General features: G+C 41.4%; 1 protein-coding gene across 1 annotated transcript in view; it reads right to left on the bottom strand.

Annotated features, from left to right (window-relative positions):
- The window catches only part of LOC102285781 (ATP-binding cassette sub-family C member 4), a 166768-nt gene that overhangs the window by 59403 nt on the left and 89188 nt on the right, over window positions 1-18177 (bottom strand). Inside the window, 1 exon segment of the mRNA XM_070366732.1 lies at window positions 7180-7259. Coding sequence (XP_070222833.1) covers window positions 7180-7259 — 80 coding nt within the window.

Below are 18177 nucleotides of genomic sequence, written 5' to 3'. Positions count from 1 at the left end.
AAAATAGAAAGAGAAATTAAGTAAACAATTCCATTCACCATTGCAACAAAAAGAATAAAATACTTAGGAATATATCGATCTAAAGAAACTAAAGACCTATATATAGAAAACTATAAAACACTGGTGAAAGAAATCAAAGAGGACACTAATAGATGGAGAAATATACCATGTTCATGGATTGGAAGAATCAATGTAGTGAAAATGAGTATACTACCCAAAACAATCTATAGATTCAATGTAATCCCTATCAAGCTACCAACAGCATTCTTCACAGAGCTAGAACAAATAATTTCACAATTTATATGGAAACACAAAAAACCTTTAATAGCCAAAGCAATCTTGAAAAAGAAGAATGGAACTGGAGGAATCAACCTGCCTGACTTTAGGCTCTACTATAAAGCCACAGTTATCAAGACAGTATGGTACTGGCACAAAGACAGAAATATAGATCAATGGAACATAATAGAAAGCCAAGAGATAAATCCACACACCTATGGACACCTTATCTTTGACAAAGGAGGCAAGAATATACAAGGGAATAAAGACAATCTCTTTAACAAGTGGTGCTGGGAAAACTGGTCAACCACTTGTAAAAGAATGAAACCAGAACACTTTCTAACACCACACACAAAAATAAACTCAAAATAGATTAAAGATCTAAACGTAAGACCAGAAACTATAAAACTCCTAGAGGAGAACATAGGCAAAACACTCTCCAACATACATCACAGCAGGATCCTCTATGACCCACCTCCCAGAATATTGGAAATAAAAGCAAAAATAAACAAATGAGACCTAATTAAACTTAAAAGCTTCTGCACAACAAAGGAAACTATAAGCAAGGTGAAAAGACAGCCTTCAGAATGGGAGAAAATAATAGCAAATGAAGCAACTGACAAACAACTAATCTCAAAAATATACAAGCAACTCGTACACCTCAATTCCAGAAAAATAAATGACCCAATCAAAAAAATGGGCCAAAGAACTAAATAAACATTTCTCCAAAGAAGACACACTGATGGCTAACAAACACATGAAAAGATGCTCAACATCACTCATTATCAAAGAAATACAAATCAAAACAACAATGAGGTACCATTTCACGCCAGTCAGAATGGCTGCGATCCAAAAGTCTACAAGCAATAAATGCTGGAGAGGGTGTGGAGAAAAAGGAACCCTCTTACACTGTTGGTGGGAATGCAAACTAGTACAGCCACTATGGAGAACAGTGTGGAGATTCCTTAAAAAACTGGAAATAGAGCTGCCTTATGACCCAGCAATCCCACTGCTGGGCATACACCCTGAGGAAACCAGAAGGGAAAGAGACACGTGTACCCCAATGTTCATCACAGCACTGTTTATAATAGCCAGGGCTTGGAAGCAACCTAGATGTCCATCAGCAGATGAATGGATAGGAAAGCTGTGGTACATATACATAATGGGGTATTACTCAGCCATTAAAAAGAATACATTTGAATCAGTTCTAATGAGGTGGATGAAACTGGAGCCTATTATACAGAATGAAGTAAGCCAGAAAGAAAAACACCAATACAGTATACTAACGCATATATATGGAATTTAGAAAGATGGTAACAATAACCCTGTATATGAGACAGCAAAAGAGGCACTGATGCATAGAACAGTCTTTTGGACTCTGTGGGAGAGGGAGAGAGTGGGATGATTTGGAAGAATGGCATTGAAACATGTATAATATCATATATGAAACGAGTCATCAGTCCAGGTTCAATGCACGATACTGGATGCTTGGGGCTGGTGCACTAGGATGACCCAGAGGGATGGTATGGGGAGAGAGGAGGGAAGAGGGTTCAGGATGGGGAACATGTGTATACCTGTGGCGGATTCATGTTGATATATGGCAAAACCAATACAATATTGTAAAGTTAAAAAATAAAAAACAACAAAAAAAGGCAAGACAGACTGGAAGAAAATATCCACAAGGCACTAAAATATAAAAGCTGCTGCTGCTGCTAAGTTGCTTCAGTCGTGTCTGACTCTGTGTGACCCCATAGACGGCAGCCCACCAGGCTCCTCCGTCCCTTGGATTCTCCAGGCAAGAACACTGGAGTGGGTTGCCATTTCCCTCTCCATTGCATGAAAGTGAAAAGTGAAAGTGAAGTCGCTCAGTGGTGTCCGACTCTTCGTGACCCCATAGACTGCAGCCTACCAGGCTTCTCTGCCCATGGGATTTTCCAGGCAAGAGTACTGGAGTGGTTTGCCATTGCCTTCTCCACTAAATGTCCCCAATGGGAATTTGAGGGAGAGGGTAAAGGATGGGATCAACACATCACAGAGATCTCAGAATGACAAAGTCATGGCTCAGGGACAGAGGCTAGAATGCTTTCTACACACTTTCCCTGACATCTCTATACAATGAAATGCAAGGGTCACTGGTACTGATACAAGTAAAGGCAGTTCCACTCTGTGCTTCTATAAAAGGAAGTGATTCAACCTATTAGGCTAAATCTTAGGCTTGCTTTGTTCTCAATATCCAGATGCAGCAGCTTATTGTTTTGCACTGTCTTTTATGGAAAGAAGTAACTGAGGACAACTCCTTCACATTTTCTTTTTCTTGGGCACTTTCACTTCATAAAACTGCAGCCAGTGCATTCTGTGTGTCCTGAGGAGGGAATGACATGGTCCCTGGTGGTCTCACCACAAGCAGCATTGGTGGCTCAAGTAGCCCCAGATTAGCCCTTTGTGTCCATGAAAGGACGTGAAGAGTCAATCATGTGAGCTCAGCCAAGCTGCTGATGTTGTGTATGTGTGGATGAGGAGTGTGAGGGAGAGAAATGTTTTGTAATTCAACTTTCCTCAGTAAATTACAGCAGTTTGGTGAGGGCAGTTATGTGCAAGTTCACATGCTCAGTGCAGTCCCCAACATTTATTTTAAGAAATTAAAATGCCTAAATCTGACTTCTATACCTTATCTTCATACTTGTTTTGCTAACAGAAAGACTTCTTGGAAGTGATGATTTTAATGAAAAGAATTGTAGACAAGATAATTGAGACACCTTACTCAATATTATCTGGAACTTTGGCAAATTGAATGAAAATTAAATTAATTTGAAATAGTTAATTTTCAATGGTTTACCTTGAAAACAATATATTTTTATTGTGACCCTACATGAGAAAGTATACATTAAAATTTTCAAGGATGACAAACCTAGAATCTGTGATACAAACTCACAAGGTGGTATTTATGGGCCTGGAAACTGTCTGAGACAATATCAGGACTTCCCTGGTAGCTCAGCTGGTAAAGAGTCTGCCTGCAATGCAGGAGACCCTGGTTCGATTCCTGGGTCAGGAAGGTCCACTGCAGAAGGGATAGGCTACCCACTCCAGTATTCTTGGGCTTCCCTGGTGACTCAGATAGTAAAGAATCCACTCGGAATGTGGGAGAACTGGGTTCGATCCCTGGGTTGGGAAGATACCCTGGAGAAGAGAAAGGCTACCCACTTCAGTATTCTGGCCTGGGGAATTCCATAGACAGAGGAACCTAGCAGGCTACAGTCCATGGAGTTGCAAAGAGTCACACACAACTGAGCAACTTTAAGAAACAAGAGAAAGAAACCCATTATTTAGTGCTCAACATGCACGTAGATATTACATGAAGAATTTTAATAAAACAATTTCATTTTGTTTTCTCAAAAAACCTTAAGAAGTTTGTATTATTTTCTCTGTTTTACAAAGAAAGAGAGTGTGGTTTTGTGGGACAGAGGCAGGATGAGAGAGAACTAGGACTCAAGCTTGGAAAGGAAGGCTGTGGGGCTCTGCACTGCACTTTAAACCTGTTGATATCATAAATGATTATCAGGTAGAATTATACTTCATAATTTTTTTTTTTAATGCTACTTTCCTTCTTTTGGAATTGCAAACGGCTCCACTTTGGCCAGTGACTATGTCACTGGACAGGCAACATTTCTGGTAGCTGCAAGAGTCAATGCACAGGATGGCATACAAACTCATGATCACCCCTCTGTTGGGATATGGTCTCTGAGTGACATAATCTGCTGGGGTGGACTGTCCTGCAGTGTGGACCACTACTCAGTATCCGGGGTTTTCATTAGCCACACTTGGCATCACTATTACAAAATATTAAATTATCTGAGATTTATTTAAGGGAACAAGAAGGAACTAGATGAGGAAAAGTATATAAAATAAACACTTTAAAATTAATAAAAATGAAAATGATCAAGTATCAAATACACCAAGGATGAGCAGAGTTACCAAAAAGTGAGTTTGAACATACTTGGCACTGTGTCCTTTAAAACAAAACTGAACAACCCCCTTCAAGACCCTTCCCTTCCCCACTCTCAGGTGATGACAGAGAGAAAAGATTGGATCCCATGTGGGATCTCAGCTTTAAGGAACCCCTCCTGCCCCACCATCCACAGTGGCCTTTTCTTTTCATCTGGGATCAAAGGTAACCTCCTAGAAGCTCCGCCCACCTCCTGAAGCAGGCTCCCTCATTGCCTCCAGCCTGCACATCCAGTCTGCCTTCCAGGCCTTCCACTTGCACAATTAGGATTCCAAAGGCAGCAAGGGGTGAATCTCTGAATGTCTTCCTCCCTTGGGTGAGGTGGAGGAGACCCCTGAGGGGAGGGTTTCATGCCTGGCTCACTGCTGTACCTCAGGGCTTCAACTCTAACCGTTGTTTGATGAAGGGAAGGAAGGTGGTGGAATATCACCCACCACCTCACACACACCCCCAACTCACAAACTACAAATCCCAACAACCAGCAACACCTCCTTGACTCTACATTCCAGATGGACCTCTCTCTTTTGGTCAGACTCCTACCAGCAGTAGCCTGCCTTCACCTCAACTCCCTCCATGCCTCCTGCATTTGCAGCCCTTTGCAGTCTGGCTTCTTCACATCTGAAATCTGCTCCTTGGCTCACCAGACACCTCCTGATTCCAAATCAGCTGATAACTTTGCATGGACTCACCTCTTTTGCACTGAGCAGACTTGTCCATCCTCAGTTCCCTAACTTATCTCCTCCTCTTTTCCTTGCTCTTCATTGTGTGTCTCCTCTGCTTCCCTTCCCTCTCTGCTTCCTCTCTGAATACTGAGGCTTCCATAAGCTTCTGATCTTGGCCCCTAAAAAAACTTCACTCTCTAGGCAACCTTATCTATCTTCATCAATCCAGCTATGACCCGCTCAGTAAACAATACTCAGGTGCCACGCTCATCATAGGTCTCTCCCTCAAATACCAGACTCTTACTTCCAATGACCTACAAGATGCCTCCACCTGGAGGTCCCAAACTTCAAGACAAACTACAAGTGGAAGAGCTGGGACTGGAAATCAGTGAGATTAGAATTTTCTCTTCTCACACAACTGAGAATGTTTTACACTGAAATCAGGTAGCGGTATCTCTCCCTGTCCCTCTTTACATCATGCAAAGATATGTGACAAATTCTGACTGTGAGGCTAACCATGTGCTAAACACACAGGGGACCAAACAGCTTTGGAAACTCAACCTTGGCCCAGCTAGCAGTAGCAAAGAAACACAAAGATTTCACAAAATCTTAATGTAATTAACAATCATAGTCAAAACATGGCACTGCTATAGTGAAAGATTGTTTCTGGGGATAAATCATATAGTTAAACCCAGAAGGACATATTTATAAAATAAGTTTGCAGAAGAGAAAAAAATTCAGACATTTTCACAGCAAAAGTGCACTGCCTCTGAGTCTCAGCTCACTTCACACTGGTCAACCATAGAAGCCTTTACCAATAAGCTGTGTTGTCTTAAGTCATATTCATTGCTGCATTTCTCTGTGCATGTTTTGATAATGCACTTCATTTCCAAAATTAACATTTAGAAATGAAGAAAGTCTGCATAGACTGAATCATTGAAAAGTAGACAAAATGAAATAATAAAAAAAACACCCCACATGAGCAATGACACTGAATGTGAGGATGAGAGATGACATGATCCAATGTCATTTCTTTAGCCCCTCAAGTTGACAGACAAAATAAAGGCTGGATACAAGATATTCCTGTAGGTATTTGTCTTTTTTTTTTTTTTTTTTCTTAAAGACACCTTAAGCCATTGCCATTAAAAAGAATACATTTGAATCAGTTCTAATGAGGTGGACAAAACTGGAGCCTATTATACAGAGTGAAGTAAGCCAGAAAGAAAAACACCAATACAGTATACTAACGCATATATATGGAATTTAAAAAGATGGTAACAATAACCCTGTGCACAAGACAGCAAAAGAGACACTGATGTATAGATCAGTCTTATGGACTCTGTGGGAGAGGGAGAAGGTGGGAAGACTTGGGAGAATGGCATTGAAACATGTATAATATCATGTACGAAACGAGTCGCCAGTCCAGGTTCAATGCACGATACTGGATGCTTGGGGCTGGTGCACTGGGACGACCCAGAGGGATGGTATGGGGAGGGAGGAGGGAGGAGGGAGGAGGGTTCAGGATGGGGAACACATGTATACCTGTGGCGGATTCATTTCGATATTTGGCAAAACTAATACAGTATTGTAAAGTTTAAAAATAAAATAAAATAAAAAAAGAAGCAATCAACATATGAAAAGTAAAGCTGCCTACAAAAACATTTTCTGAGATAACTTTCATTCTGTAATTGAATTACTGGCTTTAAGACTTTGTCTCTTCAATAACTGCTCTCTATTGTCTTTGTTCAAGTGCAATTTTCTCCTTATTTTTACTAATATTTTATTTGTAACCACACTTAGCTTTATTAAAAAAAAAAAAAAAACAACAAAGCACTACAGTAAATATTTGTCCTTTGTGGTAATACAATGCCTAATTTAGTTCATCTAGGCTATCTTTCCATGACAGGTGACTGTTTTTGTGAGCATATGAAATGTGCTCACAGTAAAGGGAATCCGGTGAGACACCTGGAAGGCAGAGGGAGAACCACTTACCTAGCATGTCACTGCTTCAGACCAACCTTGATGTGACTGTAGAGCCACTCCTGGCCCAGGGGTTACTTGTGTTAACTCAGCCTCCCAATCACAGCCGCCCCTTTCTCTTACAAAGCATGACCTTTGCTGAAGGTAACAGGATACACTGCCAGGCTGAAAGGCCAACCCTCAGCCCCTGTGAAAAGGCCTTAAGAAACAGGTACTCTGCTATTCTCTGGGAGAACTCTGACAGGACTGATACATTACCTGGATGAAATCAAGAAATGTCAGGGGCAGCGAGTCATCCATATGCCCGGTGTCTTTGGAGAAACGATTTAAAATTCTTCCTATATGAAAAGGATATGAGAAATTATTCATTTCCCCAGACAGATCCTGTAAGAGGAATAATCCATGATCAAAACAAAACAATATTTTTAAATTATATATATTTATTATATTATACATTCATATGAAACACACCGATGTCAGTGGTGAAGAAAGAGAAAATAGGATGATACCTAAAGAGAAGCAAAAATACCAAATGACCTTGGGTGGGAAACTGAAATTGAGGCATTATTTTTTAAAAGATTTGGTGGGGGAAATCTCATGGCTATATCGGGAAGAGTTGGTGGATTTGAGAAAATTTCCTTCTTTTACATCCATCCCACTTGAGACACTCACCAAAAGCCAAGTTGGTAAACTACCAGTTTCAAAATACTTAAGTTAGTCCTGTGACTCTAATTTTGCTTTAGTTAAAAGCAAAATTGTCAAATTAATTTTTATAAGTGATACTTTTTAAATAAATTTAACTATAACTACTCTAAAATTTTTTCCCTCAAGATGGTTCACAGAACTTCACATTTTGGGAAATCTGGGGAAATTGTGGATTCCTGCCATATCCAGGTTGTGAGTTTACTACCAGGGTGGAAGTGGAGTCGCTCAGTCGTGTCCAACTCTTTGTGACCCCATGGACTGTAGCCTACCAGACTCCTCCATCCATGGAATTTTCCAGGCAATAGTACTGGAGTGGGCTACCATTTCCTTCTCCAGGGGATCTTCCTGACCCAGAGATTGAACCTGGGTCTCCCTCATTGTAGACAGATGCTTTACCATCTGAACCATCAGGGGTGTAGTGGGTATGATAAATATAATCATGTTTAAGCAACCAAGAAGACCAGAGGAATGGAGACAGAAAAACCAAAATATCGATTAATGACTAAAAATCACTTATCATTGCTAACTTTACTTACTTTCTTAGCATCCATGAAAACAGTATATCCTAGAGGCTGTGGGTTTAGAAGATAAGAATTTCTAATAAATATCTGCTGCTGCTGCTACTGCTGCTGCTAAGTCCCTCCAGTCGTGTCCGACTCTGTGCGATCCCATAGACGGCAGCCCACCAGGCTCCCCCGTCCATGGAATTCTCCAGGCAAGAACACTAGAGTGGACTGCCATTTCCTTCTCCAATGCATGAAAGTGAAAACTCAAAGTGAAGTCACACAGTTGTGTCTGACTCTTCGCGACCCCATGGACTGCAGCCCACCAGGCTCCCCCGTCCATCTAGTGTGAACTAAAAATGCCACCTGTCATATCAGTAAACAAAGGATGCCACAGCCATAAGAACCCTGCAGCCATCTTCCGATGGTGCACCCTGAAGAAACTCAGGATGAAAAACATAGGATATTGACCCCAAATAGCCAAGATACATCTCAAAGGAATGATTTCCCATATACAGAAAAGTGCTAAACTACCTAACTGGAAGAATCTGGTTTTCGGAGTCAGTTACAAAGGGAGCAGCCGCCCAGGCCGCCGCAGCACCGCTCGTTGAGGCCTCGGCGTCTCTCGCCATTTTCCAGCCCCATCCGACGCGGCCGCGGTGGCGAGGAGAGGCGGAGCCGCGAGAGCGCGGCCCGGGCCGGCCCCGCGGGGCGGTCGCGGCCGTGACGGCGGCTCCGGGCCCGGCTCCCCGATAAAAAAAAAAAAAAAAAGAATCTGGTTTTGTTTTTATTCACAGAAATCGTTTGATGCTCTTGGAACAGTATATGAGCGTTATCTCAGAGCCTGTGTCCTGGGCATAAATCCTTAGTTTTGTCCACAGAATAAAGCATAATTCTCAATTTTTAGGTTGTACTTTTTTTTTCAGTTAACATTAGTCTTTTCATGATTCAATGTGAAGAAACTGAAGCTACACACACACACACACACGCATACACAGAGACTACTTTGATGTAGCAACTCTTGAGAAATATATTATCTAGGCTCGTGAACTTCTTTTATAATTGAGGCTTTGGGAAGACAGCCTACAGGTGAGATGTGGCATCTCTAGGTGCTCTTCCTGACCTCTGTCACAGGTGACTTCTTTCCAAGGCCCTTCAGACAAAGCCACAAAAAGACCGTGAATGACCAGAGGCTGGGGGCTGAGTTTCCACTGCCACGATGTGTGACTCTGCTGTTCTCCACAGGGCACCTGGCTCACCAGAAGCACTGGGTGAGCTGGAGCCACTGGAGGCTGTCGCCCTTGGCCAGGCCAGCATTAGAGACTGAGCTTGAACTTTGCTCTCTTAAACTTAGGAAATACAGACTCCAGAAACTTTTAGTGACACCTTTATACGTATCAAGTAACAACTTTTCTGAGTCTCTATGAATGCCTGCTTTAGAGGGTGAATCTCAGGATTAAATTGGCTCATGTAGGTAAAAGAACCAAGTCATAACACCAGGAGCATTAACAGGTATCCAAATCACCAAGACCTAGAGCCAGACATCCTGGAATGTGAAGTCACGTGGGCCTTAGAAAGCATCACTACGAACAAAGCTAGTGGAGGAGATGGAATTCCAGTGAGCTATTTCAAATCCTGAAAGATGATGCTGTGAAAGTGCTGCAATCAATATGCCAGCAAATCTGGAAAACTCAGCAGTCGCCACAGGACTGGAAAAGGTCAGTTTTCATTCCAATCCCAAAGAAAGGCAATGCCAAAGAATGCTCAAACTACCGCACAATTGCACTCATCTCACATGCTAATAAAGTAATGCTCAAATTCTCCAAGCCAGGCTTCAGCAATACGTAAACTGTGAACTTCCTGATGTTCATGCTTGTTTTAGAAAAGGCAGAGGAACCAGAGATCAAATTGCCAACATCCGCTGGATCATGGAAAAGGCAAGAGAGTTCCAGAAAAACATCTATTTCTGCTTTATTGACTATGCCAAAGCCTTTGACTGTGTGGATCACAATAAACTGTGGAAAATTCTCAAAGAGATGGGAATACCAGACAACCTGATCTGCCTCTTGAGAAATCTGTATGCAGGTCAGGAAGCAATGGTTAGAACTGGACATGGAACAACAGACTGGTTCCAAATAGGAAAAGGAGTACATCAAGGCTGTATATTGTCACCCTGCTTATTTAAGTTATATGCAGAGTACATCATGAGAAACGCTGGGCTGGAAGAAGCACAAGCTGGAACCAAGATTGCCAGGAGAAATATCAATAACCTCAGATATGCAGATGACATCACCCTTATGGCAGAAAGTGAAGAGGAACTCAAAAGCCTCTTGATGAAAGTGAAAGTGGAGAGTGAAAAAGTTGGCTTAAAGCTCAACATTCAGAAAACAAAGATCATGGCATCCGGTCCCATCGCTTCATGGGAAATAGATGGGGAAACAGTGGAAACAGTGTCAGACTTTATTTTTCTGGGTTCCAAAATCACTGCAGATGGTGACTGCAGCCATGAAATTAAAAGACATTTACTCCTTGGAAGGAAAGTTATGACCAACCTAAATAGCATATGCAAAAGCAGAGACATTACTCTGCCAACAAAGGTTCGTCTAGTCAAGGCTATGGTTTTTCCTGTGGTCATGTATGGATGTGAGAGTTGGACTGTGAAGAAAGCTGAGCACCGAAGAATGGATGCTTTTGAACTGTGGTGTTGGAGAGGACTCTTGAGAGTCCCTTGGACTGCAAGGAGATCCAACCAGTCCATTCTGAAGATCAGCCCTGGGATTTCTTTGGAAGGAATGATGCTAAAGCTGAAACTCCAGTACTTTGGCCACCTCATGCGAAGAGTTGACTCATTGGAAAAGACTCTGATACTGGGATGGATTGGGGGCAGGAGGAGAAGGGGACGACAGAGGATGAGATGGCTCGATGGCATCACTGACTCGATGGACTTGATTCTGACTGAACTCTGGGAGTTTGTGATGGACAGGGAGGCCTAGTGTGCTGTGACTCACGGAGTTGCAGAGTCGGACACGACTGAGCAACTGAACTGAACTAACTCACCAAGGTGGAAGAATAACTATTCCTCCAGGTTCTGCAGGGGGAAGAATGGGGTGAAAGAGAGGAAAGGAGAAAAAGAGAAGAGGATAGAGTGGAGGGGGAGGGAGGTACCCCCACTGAATGGCCACGGTATCCAAGAAAATATCAGGTTCCTCCTAACTGCTCTGGTTCACAATTTTCTACCTTTTCCACAAGACAAAATATCATTAAAGATGACACTAAACTTGTATTCTGAGTGTCAAAGTACAAAGTCACAATAATCACATTTTAATAACTGAGTCCAGAATCTAAGGTGGAATCAGTCACTTCTTACATCTGACTCATACCCTGCTTACTTATAACCAACTGTAACTTAAAACTTGGAAGTCCCTATCTCTAGTCTGGGCAATTATTATTATTTTTTAAACAACCACAAAAAGGTATATTTATAGATCATAGAATACCAAAGTATATTTTTATTAAGGTATATTTTACATCTCATAAAATTTGCCCATTTCAAATGTACAATTCAATGGATATTTTTAACTTTATTGAGTGATGCAACCACCACCAAAAATCAGTTTTAAGACATTTTTATGTCCCCAATTAGATCCCCTCATGCCATAGTAATACCCTGTTCCCACTCACAGATCAGGCAAACACTAGTCTACTTTCTCTATAAACTTGCCTTTTCAGGACATAACATACTAACAGAATTGTACAATTTGTAGTCTCTGAGTCTGACTTTTTCCACTCAGTGTAATATTTTTGAGGTTCACCCATGACATAGGGTATGTCTTTTTGAGCCCCATTCTTTACCACAAAAGTGGTGCTAGGCACCAGTCCAAAAGATGCCATATCAGGCCACACCTGACCTTGAGGGTAAGTAAGAGAAGATGTGTTATTTGAACACTCCAGTGTTGTGACCCTCTTTATATGCACCCACAGTTAGCTTCACCTATGGTTCTAGAATCTAATTCCTTTGATAAGAATCATCTGTTGGTTTGACAGTCCTGCAGAGTCAGAAGCCAGGAGTGTTGGGTTGAGGTGAGGCTCTGAGTTCAGTAGAGCATGGAGGGGTGGGAAGAACAATAAAAGACCCACTGTCCTGGTAAAAAGTGGGATCTATATCCAAGCAACATATTGAAAAAAAGATCAGAGTCCCTCCAAAGGGGCAAAGAAAACACACCTGTACTTCCAGGTACCATGCAAGGGGAAGGGGACAAATTGGCCCAATGGATAAGTGTTCAGTGGAGCCTGGAGGTGGAAGGTAGTTCAGGGGACTTCCTGTATTGTTCTACATAAACTAATTCACCAACTAGACTAAGAAAAGGAATAGGAGTTGTAGAAGGCTGGGAGCTCCACAGTCTCTTTATCTTTGCTGATAGAATAGGTCATCAACGTGGTGGCAGCTCAAAGAAATTGAAAGAGCAAAAAAAAAAAAAAAAGAAATTGAAAGAGCAACAGAATTAGGAAACACCAAGTTCTGGTCCTCCTTTGACCCTCAGCAGCAAGAGGCCTTAGGCCACTCATTCAACCTCTACTGAGAGTCAAACCCCTTTTCTGTAAAAGAGAAATTATAACATTCACAGAATAAAAAAAATGATTATACAGATATCTTCTAAATTATGAAGTAGCCTACTTGTGAAGGGTGTTGTTCATATTGTCCTTATGGGATTTTAGAGTTTAAAGGGACATGAAAGGTCACCAGGGTTAGTAATTTCCAAACTTTGTCCTGTGAGGCATCTGAGATTCAACAGAGGCTCCCTGGAGAACCAGGCAGAAGAGGACATGAAGGATAAGACACCCCATCCATCTCTCTCATTGACTGGCCCATACTAAACAGAACCCCTCACAACCATATGGACATTCACATAGAATCGACCTTTGAAGAAAGGGTTCTGCAGCTAACAGAAATGTTAGAATTCTTTCATAAATCAGACTTCCAGTGATGGAGGAGACAAGGTCCAAATTTGCTTAGGGTGATGCAATAATATTTTATCATGGGCTGGGTGTTACTGTCGAACCATCCTGAGATCTTCACCCACCAGAGAGAGGAGGCATGAAAACCCTACTTTTCAGGGCAACCTCCTGCAAAATCCCTTGCTGCCTCTTATTTTTTCCTAAGGATGGTGCATTGACAATTTTTTTCCTATTCTCTTTCTAACTTTCTTGGCTGCCCTACAGAACATCTTACATTTAGCATATCACAACTACACATACCCTACACATACACATATCACAACTACACATACACATATCACAAGCTCTGCCTTAGACCTCTGCCCAAATTGCCAGCATGGAAACTTTTTATGCACTTTTGACTTCTCTTGATTTCACATAATTATCAACAGACCTTAACTTGTCATTTAAAATAATTTCATTTACAACGTCCTTTCTTTATCAAATCATATGTATCATGTTTTTAGGAATAGTGAGGAGAGAAGAGACGGAAGAGAGGAAGCCACTTTACCTCCCTTCCATCACTCCTGATCCCATATCCTTATTTTAACTGGGGGTCCTCCTCTCTTTTCTATTCACCCACTACGCATGTCCTCAGTCCCTGTCCTATCTGTTCAGATCCCAGCCTTAGCCCTTTTCTCCTCCCTGAGACTCTTGTTGACAAATGTAGCTCCTGAGAATCTACCACTCTCTAGAACTCCTTTATTTTAGTGGACAGGCTTGGAATAATGGTGTTGGCCTCTCAGGAACCCTCCACATCCCTGGCTATTGCTAAATGATCAAAAGTGCCCAAGGAGTCCTAATCCAAGATTAGTCACCAAGTCATTCAGATCTCCCATCTCAGGAACTGTGAAGAAGTAGTTCTCCTGCAAGGAGAGAAGCAGGAAAGTGGATCAGACCCACCATACCCAGAAAAGGTGAGAGGCAAAGGGACTTGAGAACATGCATAAGCCCTGTGACAATGGCCTCAGCTCCCAGGAGGACCGCGGCTCCCATCCCCAGATATAGGACAGTCAGCATCCCTCCAGCTCCATGAGACACGCATTTTCTTTTAATCGAGCCCTCCTCCTCTGAACTAACCTGGGTAGATTCTGCCACTAGAAGCCCAAAAGCCTGGACTAGAACAGTCATCACAGGTATATCAAGAGACCTGCTTACCAAAATTAGTCAGGGAAAAGACAAATTTCATTAAAGTTAAAATTTCAAATTGGTAAGTACCTTTTAAATAACAAAACTTACTTTAGTCATTTTACAGAACCTTTTTTATGAAGATAAGAGACTTCTGATATGTTTTTATTTGTTCTTTTAACTTATGGTTTATTATAGAATATTGAATATAGTTTCTTGTGCTATAGAACAGGATTATTTTAAACAAAATGCACACAAAATAAACACAATTTTTCTTGACAATCCAGATATAATATTTTGAACACCAATGAATGATTTAACTGGTTCTAAACATGGCAATGTCCCTTGGGGTTACTTACGGTTATTTAAAACGCACTCCAGCCCACCCATCCAACTATGATATTTTTTTTTTTTTTAATTGTAATATTGTGCTTTCAGCTGACACATTTTGCTGTTGCCCAGCACCTGCCTCCAACCTCTGTTTCTCCATTTTTACATTTAGTGCTAAGGACTGAGGAGACCCTGCAACCCAGTGGGACCTAAAATAAAACCACATGCTCTCAGCAAAGATATAAGCAATTTTCATGTTTAAAGACATCCTGACACTTTTTGAAAATGAAGAACATGCTTCCAGATTCTGCCTGGAGTCTGGGTATTTCTCAGACCGCATCATAGTATAATCTATTTGGCTGTCTAACTACTTTTCAGGTTTATTAGTCTTGAGTTTACAGCTAGATTATACACCCTTTGTAAACATGGGCCACATTTCACATAAAATCTATAACAAAATGCAAAGTGCCAGGCAGGGTGGAGAGTGATCAATAGGATTTACTCATAAAACACCATAAACCCAGTGGCTTTCCAACTTTCTTTTTAAGATGGGAAACCTTCTGTGCAGATGGACTCTTATATAAAAACGTAAAACAAATATAAAAAATGATTATTTAAAATTGGTTCTTCATGAGGAGAGACTATGAGCCCTAGAATATACTCAGTGACCATTTTGTTACACATCAATCAGGGGACACAATTATTGGAAAGATTAATTCTGATCATTACAGAGTTCATCAACATCTAGTCATCTTCAATTTATAAATACATGGGGGAAACTACCAGTTAGCAGAAGATTCCTGTGGATCCAAGTGAAGTTAGCCTCTTACAGAGTTATCGCTCAGTCGCATCTGACTCTTTGCAATCCCATGGACCATAGTCCACCAAGCTCCTCTGTCCCTGGGATTCTCCAGCCAAGAATACTGGAGTGGGTTGCCATTCCCTTATCCAGGAGATCTTATTGACTCAGGGATCGAACGTGAGTCTCTCACATTACAGGCAGATTCTTTACTGTCTGAGCCATCAGAGAAGTCCACTCAGAGTTATTGAAGTTAGCTTCTTGTAAATCACCAAATGTCCACTGTAAAACTACAGAGTAAATTTCACTGAAGAGGATGTTTACATTCAACAATCTCACATTTTCATTAAGTTTTCATTACCATTTTAGGTAAACCTCAAAGAATAGGCACATGTCAGAATTGTGTGATCCTAGAAATGGATGGGAAATGAAAGACAGTAACACACAGCCTGTCTCAGGTAGAGATTCATTGTAAGAAGGTCCTTCCTAATGAACAATCTAACTTAATGTTAGGTAACACAGCCAAGGAGATACCCCTCGTCCAAGGTAAGGAGCAATGGCTGCACTTTGCTAGAGCAGCCGTGAAGAGATACTCCATGTCCAAGGTAAGAGAAACCCAAGTAAGATGGTAAGTGTTGCAAGAGGACATCAGAGGGCAAACACACTGAAACCATACTCACAGAAAACTAGTCAATCTAATCACTCTAGGACCACAGCCTTAGCCATGCCCGTGGGGCAACCCAAGATGGGCGGGTCATGATGGAGAGAGAATGTGGTCTACTGGAGAAGGGAATGGCAAACCACTTCAGTACTCTTGCCTTGAGAACCCAATGAACAGTATGAAAAGGCAAAATGATAGGATACTGAAAGAGAAACTCCCCAGGTCAGTAGGTGCCCAATATGCTACTGGAGATCAAAGGAGAAATAACTCCAGAAAGAATGAAGAGATGGAGCCAAAGCAAAAACAATACCCAGCTGTGGATGTGACTGGTGATAGAAGCAAGGTCTGATGCTGTAAAGAGCAATATTGCATAGGAACCTGGAATGTCAGGTCCATGAATAAAGGCAAATTGCAAGTGGTCAAACAGAAGATGGCAAGAGTAAATGTCAACATTCTAGGAATCAGCGAACTGAAATGGACTGGAATGGGTGAATTTAACTCAGATGACCATTATATCTACTACTGCAGGCAGGAATCCCTCAGAAGAAATGGAGTAGCCATCACGGTCAACAAAAGAGTCCAAAATGCAGTACTTGGATGCAATCTCAAAAACGACAGAATGATCTCTGTTCGTTTCCAAGGCAAACCATTCAATATCACAGTAATCCAAGTCTATGCCCCAACCAGTAACACTGAAGAAGCTGAAGTTGAATGGTTCTATGAAGACCTACAAGACCTTTTAGAACTAACACCCAAAAAAGATGTCCTTTTCATTATAGGCGACTGGAATGCAAAAGTAGGAAGTAAAGAAACACCTGGAGTTACAGGCAAATTTGACCTTGGAATACAGAATGAAGCAGGGCAAAGACTAATAGAGTTTTGCCAAGAAAATGCACTGGTCATAGCAATCACCCTCTCCCAACAACCCAAGAGAAGACTCTACACATGGACATCACCAGATAGTCAACACTGAAATCAGATTGATTATATTCTTTGCAGCCAAAGATGGAGAAGCCCTATACAGTCAGCAAAAACAAGACCAGGAGCTGACTGTGGCTCAGTCCATGAACTCCTTATTTCCAAATTCAGACTTAAATTGAAGAAAGTAGGGAAAACCACTAGACCATTCAGGTATGACCTAAATCAAATCCCTTATGATTATACACTGGAACTGAGAAATAGATTTAAGGGCCTAGATCTGATAAATAGAGTGCCTGATGAACTATGGAATGAGGTTCATGACATTGTATTGGAGACAGGGATCAAGACCATCCCCATGGAAAAGAAATGCAAAAAAGGAAAATGGCTGTCTGGGGAGGCCTTACAAATAGCTGTGAAAAGAAGAGAAGCGAAAACCAAAGGAGAAAAGGAAAGATATAAACATCTGAATGCAGAGTTCCAAAGAACAGCAAGAAGAGATAAGAAAGCCTTCCTGAGCGATCAATGCAAAGAAATAGAGGAAAACAACAGAATGGGAAAGACTAGAGATCTCTTCAGGAAAATCAGAGGTACCAAAGGAATATTTCATGTAAAGATGGGCTCAATAAAGGTCAGAAATGGTATGGACCTAACAGAAGCAGGAGATATTAAGAAGAGGTGGCAAGAATACACAGAAGAACTGTACAAAAAAGATCTTCATGACCCAGATAATCACGATGGTGTGATCACTGACCTAGAGCCAGACATCCTGGAATGTGAAGTCAAGTGGGCTTTAGAAAGCATCACTATGAACAAAGCTAGTGAAGGTGATAGAATTCCAGTTGAGCTATTCTGAATCCTGAAAGATGATGCTGTGAAAGTGCTGCACTCAGTATGCCAGCAAATCTGGAAAATTCAGCAGTGGCCACAGGACTGGAAAAGGTCAGTTTTCATACCAATCCTAAAGAAAAGCAATGCCAAAGAATGCTCAAACTACCACACAATTGCACTCATCTCACATGCTAGTAAAGTAATGCTCAAAATTCTCCAAGCCAGGCTCCAGCAATATGTGAACCTTGAACTTCCTAATGTTCAAGCTGGTTTTAGAAAAGGCAGAGGAACCAGAGATCAAATTGCCAACATCCACTGGATCATGGAAAAAGCAAGAGAGTTCCAGAAAAACATATATTTATGCTTTATTGACTATGCCAAAGCCT

The sequence above is a fragment of the Bos mutus genome, unplaced genomic scaffold (assembly GCF_027580195.1).
Source record: "Bos mutus isolate GX-2022 unplaced genomic scaffold, NWIPB_WYAK_1.1 CTG197, whole genome shotgun sequence".
Classification (NCBI taxonomy): domain Eukaryota; kingdom Metazoa; phylum Chordata; class Mammalia; order Artiodactyla; family Bovidae; genus Bos; species Bos mutus.
This window is presented reverse-complemented; position numbering and strand designations above follow the sequence as displayed.